The sequence below is a fragment of the Tasmannia lanceolata genome, unplaced genomic scaffold (genome assembly GCF_043159265.1).
Source record: "Tasmannia lanceolata isolate RefF3 unplaced genomic scaffold, GAP_Taslan_0.1 ptg000135l, whole genome shotgun sequence".
NCBI lineage: Eukaryota > Viridiplantae > Streptophyta > Magnoliopsida > Canellales > Winteraceae > Tasmannia > Tasmannia lanceolata.
In genome coordinates, this window is record NW_027518811.1 from 297,469 (window position 1) to 312,966 (window position 15,498).

Consider the following 15,498-nt stretch of genomic DNA (forward strand, 5'->3'; position numbering starts at 1 on the left):
CTTAGAAGTAAAAAGTTAAAAATTTGGCTGGACCCTCTAATGATAATTTTAAGTCTGACTGAAACTCTTATATGATTAGAGAATACTAAAAGGATGCAGAGGACTGCTTAGAATCAGGTGGAGGAAAGGTAAGAGAGGAATCAGCTGTTGAATAATATTACATAATAAGGGTTGTGAATGCATCTAGGAAGATTATTGGACTTACATTGGCTATCAGCGCATCACGACTTAGACCTTGTTCATTCTGGATTTTGTGAACCGATTTTGAATCCGAAACTGATTATTGAACTCAAAATTAATCGGATTTGGACTCAAAATCGGTTCTCAAAACCCGAAAGGAACAAGGGCCTTAGCAAGTGGCGCGGATATGCTTGTTTGTCAGGGATATACAACACAACACGGTGAAGGTAACTTGGATCTAGCACATTGCACAAAACATTGAATAAAATAAAATGGGAATTGTTAGCGTCCATCGCAAAAGGCATTTCACGGCTGGTCTGCCGCATGTCAGACAAGCCAGCTCGTGAATGGAGACAAACTTAGGGTCCATCGCAAAAGGCATATCACGGCTAGTCTGCCGCATGCCAGACCAGCCACCTCGTGAATGTTAGACAAAAAGTTTGTCTCCATTCACGAGGTGGCTTGTTTGACATGCGACAGACCAGCCATGAAATGCCTTTTGCAATGGACCCTAGCAAATCCCAAATAAAATTGTTCAAATGTTACTTACATCAAAAGTTTTGAAACCCCTCTAAGATGAAAACTCCATAGGAAAAAGAAAGGGAAGTGATATATCCGCCCCTTTTGATTACTTGGGACACCCAGCAGCATTGTATTGTATCAATGACTGCAGATGTCAAAAGGATTCAATGGGGCTGATTCCCTTGTACACTGGCCTATGTCCCAAGTAATCAAAATGGGCGGATATATCACTTCCCAACGGAAAGTCTTTCATGAGAAAGTTGTAGAAAAAGAACTATAGGACCTGCTGTTGAAATTATTTAAAGTAGGGCTTTGCTAGCGGAGGATCCATTGCATAAGAGAGCAGGCACATAGGCTCGAATTTGTCTTATTCTTTTAATTCATCTGAGGTGGCTCTTCTCTTATGCAATAGACACTCCGCGAAATGCCTTAATGCGATGGATGCTAGCAAATCCCAGTTTTTAAATGAAATTTTTTGAGGAATGATAGAATGAAGGGCACCCTTACAAAAACCAGTTTCAAAGGGCATCCCTATTGATCAGTTTCAGCAAAGTGCATTCAAGATAGCACCCCAAAATGTAGTTGGCGCATGAAAATATGAAAACAGCTTTGACTTTTGCTGAAACTTACCAATGGGGGCGCTCTTGAAACTGGTTTTTACAAGGGCGCACTTCATTCTATCATTCCTCTGCATTAAATCTCTGCCATCCGGATTAATTGCCAATTCACGTCTTGCTAACCATGGGTGGGGGGACCGTGGGAGTGGGACTAACTCCCCGTCTAGAGTGCTCAACGTTCAAGAATATAAATGGTTCGATCAACCTAAGGTGGGACCCGCTGTGTTTTTATTTGCACTCGGCGCTCCTCAGTGACTCAGTCCTCAGGACTCGGAGTGCGCAGATTAATCCCTAGCTCTCTACCAGCGCACATTAGCAACATCCCAATCTAGTTATAGTATGCTCAGAGTCTTGTCGTCATTTATTAATTTTTATTGTCAAAATGACTAAAATACCCTACTTACCCAGTACAATTTCTATATATGAAACAGGGCTACTTTCGGACTCATACTTTCAGGGCGTAGAACTTGAAACTAGGGTTTTTCTATAAAACCCTTTCATCAACAGATTTATCTCTCTCCTCTCTCTCTCTCTCTCGCTCCTTGAATTGGAAGCTAGCAATTTTTCTTTCTGGTAATCTTCTTTCCTATCTTAGTAGATTTTTTTCTTTTTTTCTGTATGTGATTTCTTTGATATCATTGCGTTCTTTGGAATTTCAGAACTAGGAAATCTTGTCTTATTCTCTATTCTCTCTCTTTCCCTTGCATTTGAAGATAGTTTCTTTTTCGAATCTCTACATTTGTCCTTTGCTTCTAGAGTTACTATTTCCGTGAGTTTTATGTTGCTGATATGTGCATGCTAGTGTTGTTTATGGGGTTAGTGAGAATATAGTTATTATGTGTTTAGGGTTGTGGGTTATGTGTTTTAGGGTTATGGGTTTTAGTTGTGGATGACTTGTGGGCAAGTAGATGGATTGTGTGTACTACTTTGTGCTTGTATTTAAGTTGTTGTATTACAATGGAAATGTAGAGAATTTTGACGCAAAAAATGAACGTTTTTTTTTTTTTTTTTAAGAGTCATGATTCCTCTCGAATTGAACCGTTAGTAGGTCACGGTGTCTCGAATCAGCCACTTTCCCCCTCTTTTCTATCTTCTTCTTTTGTTATTTGTGTTACGGCCAATTAGTCATGTAACAGTCCCATTTGGGAACTGTTTTGGTGTAGTTCGGATTCTGTGACTCGGATTTTAACTGCGAATAATGTTCTTTATACCGCATGCTCTCTTGATTTATGGTTTTTTTTTTTTTTTTTTTTTTTTTTTTTCACTGCTTTCGTTACATTGGGTGATCTGCTACCTATTTCCAGGGCTTTCTCGTTGATTCTATCTCTTTGGCATACAGACTGTTCGATGGAAATATTTAGGGTTTTCGTAGTGTGGAGTTTAGCCCAGCTGACTTCTGAATATTTCAAAGTTTCTTCGTTTCTGCTATTGCTTTAGGGGATTTAATTAGTGAAGATTTTCTTTGGGCTCCTTTTCTTTTTATTAGATATGGGTTTATTTTATTAGTAATGGTCTTGCTAAGCTCTTATCCGGTGTTATAGTTGCGAGACTGTTGTAGATTTGAATGAAGAAATTGGAAATGATGGCAATCCAACATTTCTATGAAAGTATTTCCATTTCAAGAGCTAATACATGGTCTCAGCTAATACATCGCCACTGGTCATGCAGTACAAGCTAAAAAAAATATAAACACTAAAGATCTCTTTTATCATTCGAAAAAAGCTCTCTTTTATTAAGAGATAAAAATTAACTACAAAACAGTATTCCAACAGATTATTCAACACTGAGAACGTGCCGGCTGTGAGCGACACCTTTGAGTGAGCCCCCTCGTGGTCATTGCAACACACTCTCCCAAGAAGAAGAACAATAGGGGTGAAGCCTTTTTTTTTTTGAATGGTAGAATTCATTAAAAAAGACCGAGATGGTCGAATAGTACAGAGAAGAAAAGGAAAAACTACAGCTCAAAGAATAAAAGCATCAGAGAGGAATGAAATCATATTTCTCTAGCGACTCCAACCCAACCCCTCTTCTAGCAAGAGAATCCGCCATATCATTTGCCGACCTTCTGACGTGATTGAACGTCATAGATGAATCTCCGATAATATCAAGAATCTCATTGAAAAAGTTCGCGAACCTCCAAGGAAACTTATGTGAACCGGATAACATTGATGAAGTCAGCTTCCACCACCACTTTATTTAAATCTTCCCCTTCTAACAACTTAATTCCTTGATAAGCCGCACTTACTTCCGCCTCATTCGAATCAGCAGTACCAATAGGGCCTGCATATGGCAAAATCACCACCCCCTTATCATCCCTAAGAACCCCTCCAATACCGGCCGGGCCGGTATTACCTAGACTCGATCCATCAAAATTTAGCTTATGATCACCATTCACCGGAGGGTCCCATGCTTGTACAATAGTATTATCCCATTCCGAACTAGAACACACTTCTCTCCATCCATACCATAATCAAATGCGGACACGAAGTTAAATAGCGGCATCGACTTAGCCCAAGATATTGTCAACGCTATTGCTTTTGAAGCAACAAAGAGGGCACTTTTGGATTTACCTCTAAAGTTCTAGCATTTCTTTCCCGCCACAACGACCATATAATAGCAAAAAAAGATAACTTCCAAAGGATTTTTCCTTTCTTCCCCCACGGCACATATTGCCAGCATTCCAAAGCCTGAGCAATATCTCTAGGAAAAACCCAATGTATACCAAACCTCCCCAACATCATACCCCACACCTTTCTAGCAAAATTACAATGAAGGAGCAAATGGATCGCCGACTCACCATCTTCTTGGCAAAGAATACAGTGATTAATAATAATCATCTTTCTTTCCCTTAGGAAATCAATCGTTTGAATCTGCCCTAGAATAGCAGCCCACTTGAAAACTCCAACAGAAGGAGGAACCGAGATAGACCAAACTCTAGCAACTTCCGGTTCAGCATTAGAGGGTAACAAGTGGTTGTAAAAAGATTTGGATGTGAATACTCCTGAAGATTCCCAAATCCATACCCTAACATCCACCCCTTGAGATAAGGGGTGAAGCCTTTTTAAAGTTTTAAAGATAAGGGCGATGCCAAATAAAGGGAAGCGATAAGATTTTTTATGGGTTGGACTCCTAGGTTCTGACAAAATGGGCTTCGTCCAAGGTGGGGAGCAGGCCTGTGTCTGTAATGGGCTATGGTAACTTGGTAAATTCTGGTTAGTGGGTGCCATACTATTTTGATACGAGAACACTTATCTTGCCAACGTAGAGAGAAAATATTAAAAACACAAATTCTAAATGGAATTAGTTGATCAAAGGGGACAGACCATTATACAATATTAATGCAAACATAGGGTTTCTAGGTTTGCATTAATATTGTAGGCAAACGTTCAATATTCGAAACGTTATTACTTGTAGGGTTGTATACACAATTTGTATGTATGAGAGATATGAGGGATAATACAATAAATAGCTTCTTGAAATGGATTTTTGAAACTACAAGTTGTAGATCACCTTGTTTTACGTTGTGTTTTGAGTGAATATGCCAGTAAGGAGGTTAAAGATCTTGCTTGTCATTTCCTGTTAATAGATGCATCTCTGAAGCATGGTGTATTTGGGCGAAATATTTACATTGATTAATTGTTATGATTTGGTGTAGTCCGATGAGAGTGTAGAAATGAAATAGCAAAGATATTTAGGCAACAAATACTGGTCTTACATTTGACAATTCGTAGTTCTTGTGATCACATTGTAAGATTCCAACTCTTAATTAAATCCTGTTCACGAACTACTTCTGCACTCATCTTACCTGTTTTCTCACACTGATTTTTTGTTTTTTGGTTAAAATTTTATCTTTTGTAATTAATAACCGTTGACAGTTATCTTTTATTTTCAGCACAAAATGATTGACAACTTATTGAATCAATAGCTTGATGTGAAGCAGATTTTGGGAAAACAAAACATGGAGAAGAATAAGCAAAACCAAAACCAATTTTTACTAACTCCCTAATGCCTATATCTTTAATTATATTAGCAGATGAGACTTTAAAGCAATTGCAAAATAACAATAGGAGACTAAAACCTGGACATCACTAATTCTAGCAAACTATCATTATAACCATTAACTGTTTTTTTTTTTTTTTTTTTGAACTACCATTAGAATCTCTACAGGCCTACCTACATTATCCATATAAGTGCCCATTTTATGCCCTTTTTTTTTTTTTTTTTTTTTTGCAAATACTGAATATACATGAGGGTTTTTTTTTGGGTGGACTTAAGCCGGGATTCCGGCTACGTCTGATTTGCACATTTATTTCACTTTGAAGTCACGCACACACAAAGTGACTATATCCTTTCCCACCGCTCCCTGCAATAAAATCATTAATTTTCAAAAAATAAAAAAAATCCTTTCCCACCCCTCCCTTTGTCCCATTGAATAGAGCTTCATTCTTGTGAGTTCAGACCCTGAAATTACTGCTCTCTTGAGTCCGAAACCTAGGCAGTAGCGTTTGTTTCCCTCTAGATTTCTTAGGTAATTGACAAACTCATTGATGCAGAACGATCGAAGGAAGGACTATGCTTCGCTATGATACCAATCTAATGTGGAGCGGATCTATAGAATGGACGGTAGGGGTGAAAAAGAAGGGTGAAAATTAGTATTTTGGTTCCAAAAATATGTTATGCGATTGGAAATATATTTCTAATAGGTTTCAAGCTGGTTTAGAAGGGTGCATATGTATGCCGGGAAGGTGCAGAAGTACGCTAGGAAGGTGCAAATGTATGCCGGCAAGGTGCATGCAAACGGTTTTGGACAAGATTAAGGGGCACAAGGTTTAGGCCGAAATATGTTATGTGATTGGAAATATATTTCTAATAGGTTTCAAGCAGGTTTAGAAGGGTGCATATGTATGCTGGGAAGGTGCAGAAGTATGCTAGGAAGGTGCAAATGTATGCCGGGAAGGTGCATGCAAAGGGTTTTGGACAAGATTAAGGGACACAAGGTTTAGGCCGAGATAGGATGGATAAAATAAAAAGAAAAACTAGGGTTGTGAGGTTTTAGGCAAGAGGAAAGAATATTTCAAGTTCCCTAACAAATTGTTTTTGTAGAGGAAATCAAGAAAAAAAAGAGATAAAATAGCGATACCTAGATTTTTTTTTGAATGGTAAGAGTAATTTCATTAAAACCAAACGAAGACCGAGGAGATCCCATAAATTACAATGAGACAGAGAGCCTGAAAAATAACATAATACAACAAAAAACAACTAGGGTGGGAGGAAATCTAAGAGCTCAACTGTGTCCCTATGTACACCCACTTTAGCAAGTTTGTCGGCCTCTCCGTTTGCAGACCGCCTAAAATGATTGAAGGCAATTGAGCAGGATCCGATTATATCCTAAATATTATCAAAGAAAGCTGCGAATCTCCAAGGGGCGACATGAGGGTCTCTAAGCCACCTAATGACATTGAGAAAATCCCCTTCTATCACCAACCTATTCAAGTCTTCATTTTGTAGCAATTTGCTTCCTTGGTGTATGACACGAACTTCCGCCTTATTAGAGTTTGTCACCCCTATTGGCCCACTGAAAGCCCAAATCACAACCCCATCTTCGTTTCTAAGCAGCCCTAGATTTTAAGTAATAAAAAAACATGATACTTATTTCTTGGCATCACACCTAGATTCCAGGCTTCACATCTCAGAGAAGATCAAGGCATCACACCTTGAGGATGAAGGTTCACTCCCACAATTTTGGAAAGTAACGAAGATCAATCTTTTCATTCATTCCTTCCATCATAGCATCCATATCATAATTATTAAAAGAAAAAGTGCCATGAGGCTTACAATATAAGAAAAAGAAGAAAACTAAAAAAGGGAAATGATTTCACCACAAACATATTTTGATACATGACGCTCATGTTTATTGTCTTTTATATTTAAAGAGATGTAAAAGGGTTTTTATGGTCCCCAAAGAGCACTTACGTGACAGTTAAATGCTAAAAGACAAGATACATGAGCGTCATGTATCAAAACATAGTTGTGCTAAAATCATTTCCCACTAAAAAATTCTAAAATCCTAAACAAAAACCCTAACACTTTTAGACTAAAATAGTAAAATTACTTCTGATGACTTAAACTCTCTCTCTCTCTCACACTTAAAATTCCTGTAATATATGTGTGGGGCATATTTAAAACCCTCATAACTCAAAGAAACCAAGGGATATTGGTGTTTAAAGTCTGTGGTAGCCCTTTTATAAATTATAAGGACTTAAAAGACACCTAAGAACATTTAAAATTTTAAATATGAGACCTGGGATGGTCCTCATCACCCATGCTGATTTAGATAGCTACAAAATGGCCCATTGATGCTGTCTTCCTCCTGGCTTCACACCAAATGGGTGTGACTTTGTGAGTAATGAACGGACAATTATCTCCTCGTGCCGTAGGATTTTCTCCACTTCAGACCTGCCATAGCCACTGATGTTGTTCTGCAATCTTCACCATATTTCTAAGTACCAGTTTAGGCAGTTGTGCAATCAATTTGACAATACCAATTTTGGATAGGTCTAAGTTATAAATTCCGTTCCGTTCCATACAGAATGGACCGGAATCTGGAACGGAACGACCATATATTCCGTTCCGGTCGGAATTCCGGACGAAACAGGCGGAATGTGCTGTTTCATCCAGAATTCCCCAAATCCTGTTTTTTTATCTCTTCCTGATTTTTCTTCCTGGTTTTTCCTGTTTCTGCTGCCTGGTTCTCTCTTCTTCCCCGTATTTACATGTACTATTTTTATTGTCCATTTACTTAAGACCCAAATCTATTAAAAATAGTTTCAAGACCCAAATCTAAAAGGATAAAAAGTCAACTTTCCAGTTCTAGTACAAAATTCGAAAAAATGGGCCGGGTCAAAATCCTAACTTCCAAAATCTATCCAAACATTATTAAATTCCAAAAGTCTGGTAAAAAAAGTCTCATAATTTGGTCTCTAAAATTTTTTCATCTTGTCAGGCACTGATCAACAACGCACTGGTCAACATGCTGGTCAACACAGTTACACAGACATTTCGGCTTATAGTGATTTTCCTTTAAGTAAATGTTGGATCTTCTACATATTTTGTTTAATTAATTGTTTCTTCTATTTTTATCTCAATTTCTGATTTTTTTTTTCATATTTTTAACTGGTAAAAAAAAATTTCCCTCGTCGTAGCGGAACGTAAAGTTTCGAACGAAACGGACGAAACACCGAAACATTTCGTTCAGGTAGCCATAACGAAATGGCGAACGAAACGGAATTTATAACTTAGGGATAGGTTCAATTGGGTCCATGTGAGTAGGCCAGGACCACCATAGGCATCATGAGCGAGTCCACCATCTCCTGTAGCCATAGCACATTGCAACTCACTGTCTTTTATTCAAGTTTCTGTTCTGTACCAAAATGACAGATTGAAACTTAGGAAGAATGATCAACAAAGAAGATAACCAAAGTTTTGCTTTGCTTTGCTATGCTTGTAATACTTGTATTTGCTCTGCTATTTTGCCCAAGCCTGGCTAAGGAATAGTCACGCGGAGTAAAACATAAATATGCCTGATTCGATTCGGACCAAACATACTAAATTGAATGATGGAATCATATTTATAAACATTTGCCAAGGCCCTAGGAAACTTCTCAATAACGCCATTCCAAAAAAAACAAAGGAAACTGCTCAATAACCAGAAACTAATCACAAATAGGTAAATGCTAAATATTTAGAAATCCTACTTGTTGAAAACTTTTTCTAAGTGTGAAACAACCCTTTAAATCTTCCCAATTTTATCATACCTATGTTACCAGTAAGAAAATACCTACTTACAAATTCTAATATACTTAAATGATGGTCTTATGGAGTTCTGCCCTTCTGAAGTCAAGGCGTGCGTGATACTTCCCTACTATTTTTTTATTTAGTCCAAAAGGATAACCAAATTTGTTGAATCAATCACTTCTTTAGTGCAAAATGTCAATTTATTCTTATAAATGAACGTTTAATGAAATTCCACTTGGCATGTCTGCCTATTTATGAGTCTTTTGACTCTTTTCTAATGGAGATGTAACGAAAGCTTTATTGATAAAGAAAAGCTGCAAAAGAGCCAAAGTTATGAACAAGAATAAACACAAAAAATCAAACCAAAGTATAGCATCAATTTGTCTTTTTATGCCCCGAGCATATGATATGAGGGATCCCTTCAGAGCTGATTTCATTTGTTGAATGAATTGGTTTCAAACACTATTCAAACTAATCAAGTCAAACCTCACGGGAGATCTATAACTTTTGGTCCATGTTGATGAACTTTCTGGTTGGATGAGTCTATAACATATGTAGATGGTTCAATCTTGGAATCATTTGTGGATGATGATGATTATGCGATATCATGGTTTTAAATTTCGATTTCGGTTGGAAACTGGATGCTGCACCCCAAATCCAGCCCATGGGTGCTTTACCCCGTAACTCCACCAACCTTCCAATCCCCACCTTATGCGTAGGAATGTGCTTCAGAATTGCATGTGCTTGTGTTCTTCTTTTTCAATTTTCTTTACTAACTGATATAAGATGAGTTTCTTCTTTTCTTTCTTAAAACTTTGATGCCCATTATTAGGTTAATGCTATCCCACTGAGACAATTCAAACGAAATGTTGAACATTTTTTTTCATGCCTTACTGGCTTTTGGAGAATTTTTCATGATTAATTACCCAACACTGATCTTTTCCTTTACTGGATTTCTTTTATTCTTTGTCTGTGTTTGTTTTATAATTTGTATCTACTTCATAGGTTACCTATTTCTATGCCTCCCCACTACCGCTTTAAACCTTCATTATCAATGTCATTTATCTCTATGGAGATCTGTGGATCGACTACATTGTTTGGAAATTGGAGTTGTGTATTTTTTTTGTTTTGACATTCATTGCCTTTTTTTTCTTTTATGAATATCATCATATTTTGTCTTCTTATATTATTATGGAGGAATACAAATGTCTTATTGTTTATTATTTTACTACCAGCTGTCCAACTCCTTATTTCTTATTATGCTGCTTCTGTTTTTTTCCTTCTTTTCTCCCATTGCATTGTGCCGGAATTTAGATTAATAGACACTTAAACTGGCGAGTATTTTTTTGGCGGGAGCCTGGTATCTAAACTGCAAGAAATTCTTTTCTTCATTTTTGCACCTGTTGAGCATCCTCTTGATTATCTTTCGGGGTTCTTTCTTCTTGCCTGTCTCTATTAGTGCTACTTGTTTTTATCATCCCTTTTAAAGAAAATCTTTCACTTTGAAACTCCTTGGAGCCATACTCATGGCATGCATTCTGTCGAGGTTCTTACTTTGCAACTCCTGTTGGCCATTCATTTTTTTCCACCTATCCATATTTGTATGCTACCTTGTGCAAATGCTCCCAGCTTCTACGATTCCTTCACAGTCGCCTTGCAAGATTTTGTTAGATAAACAAGATGCCGAGGACAAGAGCAAATGCTACAGTTGCTCCAAAACCAGTTGAGCCTGCAAAGCCAGTTGAACCAGAAGAGCAGGTGGATCTTGACGGTGATAATGACGGTGAAGAGACTATGGAGGAAGAGGTTGAATATGAAGAAGTAGAGGAAGAAGAGGAAGTGGAAGAGGAAGAAGAGGAAGAGATAGAAGAAGAAGAAGAGGCTGACGAAGAGGAAGAAGAAGAAGACACTGCAGGCCCCAATGGAGCTGTCGCTGATGGTGATGAAGAGATGAAATTTGCGGATGAGAAGGATAGTGATGAGAGTGAAAAGCATGCTGAGCTTCTTGCTCTTCCTCCACATGGCTCTGAAGTATATATTGGTGGAATTCCTCATGATGCCTCCGAAGAGGATTTGAGGAGCTTCTGTGAGTCTGTTGGAGAAGTCACTGAGGTAAATTATTGTTGTATCTATTGCCTTTCTTCATTCTGCTTAATGTATGCTTACGTTCATGTTTGGCAATAACAGGTCAGGATAATGAAAGGCAAGGATTCGACAGAGAACAAGGGCTATGCTTTTGTGACCTTCAGAACTAAAGAATTGGCTTCAAAGGCCATTGAGGATTTGAATAATACTGAATTCAAGGTAATTTCATTCATTATTTATTGTTTCTGTTTCATTTTGCATGTTTGTCTCATTGTCACTGGGCTTGGACAGGCACAAACATCATTTTGTAAAATGGCAAATACAGCTCGAGTCATGTAGACAGATCATGGATCTTCTGGCAATACATTATTTCCATTTTTTGCAGTTGGCCTGAGTGATAGTAGAGACGTCATTATATATACTTTGACTAATTTTGATGTTTTATAGAATTTCGTACCAAGGTTTGAGAGTTGCATGAAGTTCTGCAATCACTTCCTATTGAGTGGCAGTTTCTTGCAATAATAATCAATATTTCTATCGTTGTTTGGAGCTTTGAGAAAAATGTAGCAATTTTTAGTTTTTTACATTCTTAAGGAGAGTTTTTTTTTGGTCAGTTGCTACCTGTGTTACATTAGTGGTACGGAAATTTGAAGGAAAAAATAGTACTAGTGTTTAGTCTGCCTGGAATCTCTGTTGAATCACCTATGACTTGCATAAATCTTTCAGGGAAGAAAAGTAAAGTGTTCTTCATCCCAAGCAAAGCATCGGTTGTTTATTGGTAATGTCCCACGAAGCTGGGTAGATGAAGATTTGAAGAAGATTGTGACAGAGCTTGGCCCTGGGGTTACCACTGTGGAACTACTCAAGGTAAGGTTTTTTTTTTTTTTTTTTTAAAGTTCTAGATTACTGTGGTAAAAAGGACACTTGCCAGTTTCCTGTTCTTTCGTAAGTGATAATTTTGAACCTGTTTTATTTTTTACGAGCCCCAGTTTTATGATGTTGGATTGGTTGATCTGTTACTACATTGAAGTCTTGCACTTTGCTGTAACAGGATCCACAAAATTCTAGCCGTAACCGTGGGTTTGCATTCATTGAGTATTATAACCGTGCATGTGCCGAGTACTCAAAGGAGAAAATGTCAAGCCCAAAATTCAAGCTAGACACTAACGCCCCAACAGTGAGCTGGGCTGACCCTAAAAGTGCCGAGTCTTCTACTTCACAGGTACTCCTTATAAGTCTTCTCATTCATTTCCGGCTTTGGTACTTCTTTTCTTGGCTTTGCAGTTGGCACTCTTTCCAAACAATGTGTTAGGTTGACAAATATTGGATTTTTTTCCATCTGCAGGTTAAGGCAGTTTATGTGAAAAACTTGCCCAAAAACATTACACAGGATCAGTTAAAGGAACTATTTGAACACAACGGTGAGATCACAAAAGTTATACTGCCACCCCCCAAGTCTGGACACGAGAACAGATTTGGATTTGTTCACTTTGCAGAGAGGTCTAGTGCCATGAAGGCACTCAAGAACACTGAAAAATACGAAATAGATGGTGGGCCCTTGCTTTGAAGCTCTTGTGTTGCGTATCTTCTTCATTTTGTGGATTATAAAATGTTGATTTGATGCAAGCTGGGCTTCTAATTATTTACAGGTCAAGTTCTCGAGTGTTCCCTTGCGAAGCCACAAACTGATCGGAAATCGGACACTGGACCAAATTCACAAAAGTCGGGTCTTCTTCCTAACTATCCACTCCGTGGTGGTTATGGTGTAATGGGTGGTGGATATGGTTCTCTCGGTGCTGGGTATGGCGCAGGCTTTGGGCAGGTGTGTTTTCATTTGTTGTTGCTTTCTGTTAGAAATTAGAACCGATGAAATCTAAACCCTTCGTACCACTGGCACATAGGCTTGGAACAATAGGCAGCAGAATCTATTTCTAGTGCTCCATATATTTTGAGGCTATTTTGACTGTTTATGACATAGCAATGGCTTTTGTCTCAAGTGGTCCATTTATTTTAAGGCTATTTTGACTGTTTATGACATAACAATGGCTTTTGTCTTGCAGCCTATGATCTATGGCAGGGGACCGTCCCCTGCTGGTATGGCAATGGTGCCTATGCTATTACCAGATGGACGGCTTGGATATGTCCTGTAAGTATTCATTGTCGAGGAGTGCTGATTTTTTTTCCCTTTTTTTTCAACTCTCTCTCTCTCTCTCTCTCTCTCTCTCTCTCAATAATCTCAAGTGAGGTAATTTCTTGATATAGACATGTCTGCAACCATGAATTTTTTTTCCATGAAATATTAGTTTAAATGTGGTGAGAGGGGTAAAGGGAGACTTGAGAGAGCATGGGTGAATAGAGGGTGAGAAAAGTCTAAAAACTGGGAAGAAGTATCATATTTTGAGTAGAGTTTTCTTCCCTTGTTTGTCACCCTCTCCTGAACCATGCCCTCTTAGATATCTTGCTCCCCTGGCGTCCCTTACCATTGAGTAAGCAAATAATCCATGGGAAAAAAATTCATGATTTCCAAATGTGGCCTAAGAGAGAGGGAAAATCTACCATTCGAAAAAAAAGGAAAAATCTATTGATATATAAATTATATTGTACTTGATGTCTTATTGCAGGCAACAGCCTGGAGCTCCTGTATCCACACCGCCGCCCTCACAGCGAGGTGGAAATAGGAGCAGTGGTTCGAGCGGGCGCCAAAGCAATGATAACAACCGCGGACGCCAAAGCAGCGATAACAACCGTGGGCGCAGGTTTCACCCGTATTGATTTTCTTCCTTGGGCTGGAGATTTAACATGCCCCCTATTTATTTCTGCACACTGTTTTATGAGGTTATCATCCTCGTGTAGCAAGTACCCCGAAAATGGTAACAACTAATCTTATAAATGTTGTGGATTCTTATCAGGTATTGTTTACTTTTTATCTACCTGCTTTTGTAATCTGACATATTTAAAACAAATTCGGATAAGACAGTCTCCTTAATTTCTATGGCGACTTTTGCAAGTTTTCCACTCTGCCTCAGAGGGGCCTTAGCCTGAAACTCACCCTCCAGGTGCTACTGGAGCTTGGCCATTTCTTCCCAAAATCTTTTTCGATTCTCGTCATGAAAAGAAATATTGTACCTGGAAAAAACTCAAAACCAATGTGTTATACTTGATGGGATTTGTATGGCAATTTCAAGGAAAACCTTCTCACGGTTAACTTTTGCATGAGATAACAGCCACACAGGCTCACCTTTCAACAGATGTTGTTTCTTTCATTCAGTTCATCTGAGGTGGCTGTTCTATTCTGCATATCAGCTGCGAAATGGCTTTCTGCAAAATTGCCTTGCAAATCTTTGTGTTGATAATTGCTCAAAAAGAATTGATAAATGAAAATGACACCCCCAATATCAGCCAAAGAAGTGTTCCTCAACTCCAATAATTTCTAAACTGGCCTTCGCTCAATATCTTTCTTCCATTAACGTGTGCGTAATGCCAATGAAGGAAAGGGTGCATTTTCCAGTCAGTGATTTATAGACAATCTTTGTAGTTGGAAGTAGGAAAGGCAAAGTAAGCTGATACTCGGGTGGATACCGCATTGTATTTATTGTCAAGCTTAATTTTGATGGTGCATCTGTGGGTAATTCGGGCCTTGATTTAAGTAGGAATAGTAAGAATCATGTAGTTGAGGTATTGCTTGGTTCCTACAAACTAGGGGTGCAACTTGGGTCGGGTTGGATCTGGCTGCTATCAGTGAGGCTATCGGCCTAGCTATTAGCCCATCTCCCTAACATGATGAAATGAGATAGAAGATCCTGATACTCCGTCCAATATCTCATCAAATATATGGGTTTGAAAAGCTGACTGATTAGACCGCTAAGGTGTCTTGATCATAGTTAGCAAAACATGATTCGGCAAAAGAACGGGATTACAAAGATTTGAGTTTAATACGGTACCGGTTAAAAAAAAAAACACAGTAAAAAAAACGGAAACACAAGAAAATGAGTTTAAGATTCTGTCATTTATAAAATATGGTGGAGTAAAATTGTTTAGTAAAAAAAAACGTGTTTAAAACGCATTGGATGGAGGTAAATTTTGTAATATGATCCATCCACAATAGGCCCACATCATTGTTTAGTTGCTGAATTGAACGAGTGATGCAAGGCCTAAATGCAATCTAAATACTAAACCACCTTCTTTTATTGCTCTTAAACTTTCAAATTTCTTTGGCGGGTGACAAATATCTCTTTAATTGATTGCACTCTCTTTCCACGTCTCACCACAATAAACCAATTCAAACTTAAGGAAGAGAAAA

The 15,498-nt window shown here is 38.2% G+C and overlaps 1 protein-coding gene across 2 annotated transcripts; it reads left to right on the forward strand.

Moving 5' to 3' along the window:
• The first annotated feature begins 1,778 nt into the window (after positions 1-1,778).
• Positions 1,779-14,190, forward strand: LOC143866517 (heterogeneous nuclear ribonucleoprotein Q-like). Of its 2 annotated transcripts, none has more exons than XM_077375991.1 (9): positions 1,779-1,892; positions 10,743-11,225; positions 11,301-11,417; positions 11,925-12,065; positions 12,250-12,420; positions 12,544-12,748; positions 12,848-13,020; positions 13,259-13,344; positions 13,820-14,190. In XM_077375991.1, exons 2-9 carry the CDS (start codon positions 10,794-10,796, stop codon positions 13,968-13,970), a joined length of 1,476 nt encoding a protein of 491 aa, XP_077232106.1. In that variant the 5' UTR covers positions 1,779-1,892; positions 10,743-10,793; the 3' UTR covers positions 13,971-14,190. The 2 variants fall into 2 exon arrangements, with proteins under 2 accessions (XP_077232106.1, XP_077232107.1); XM_077375992.1 differs by having other exon boundaries at positions 1,798-1,892; positions 10,785-11,225.
• The last annotated feature ends 1,308 nt before the right edge of the window (positions 14,191-15,498 follow it).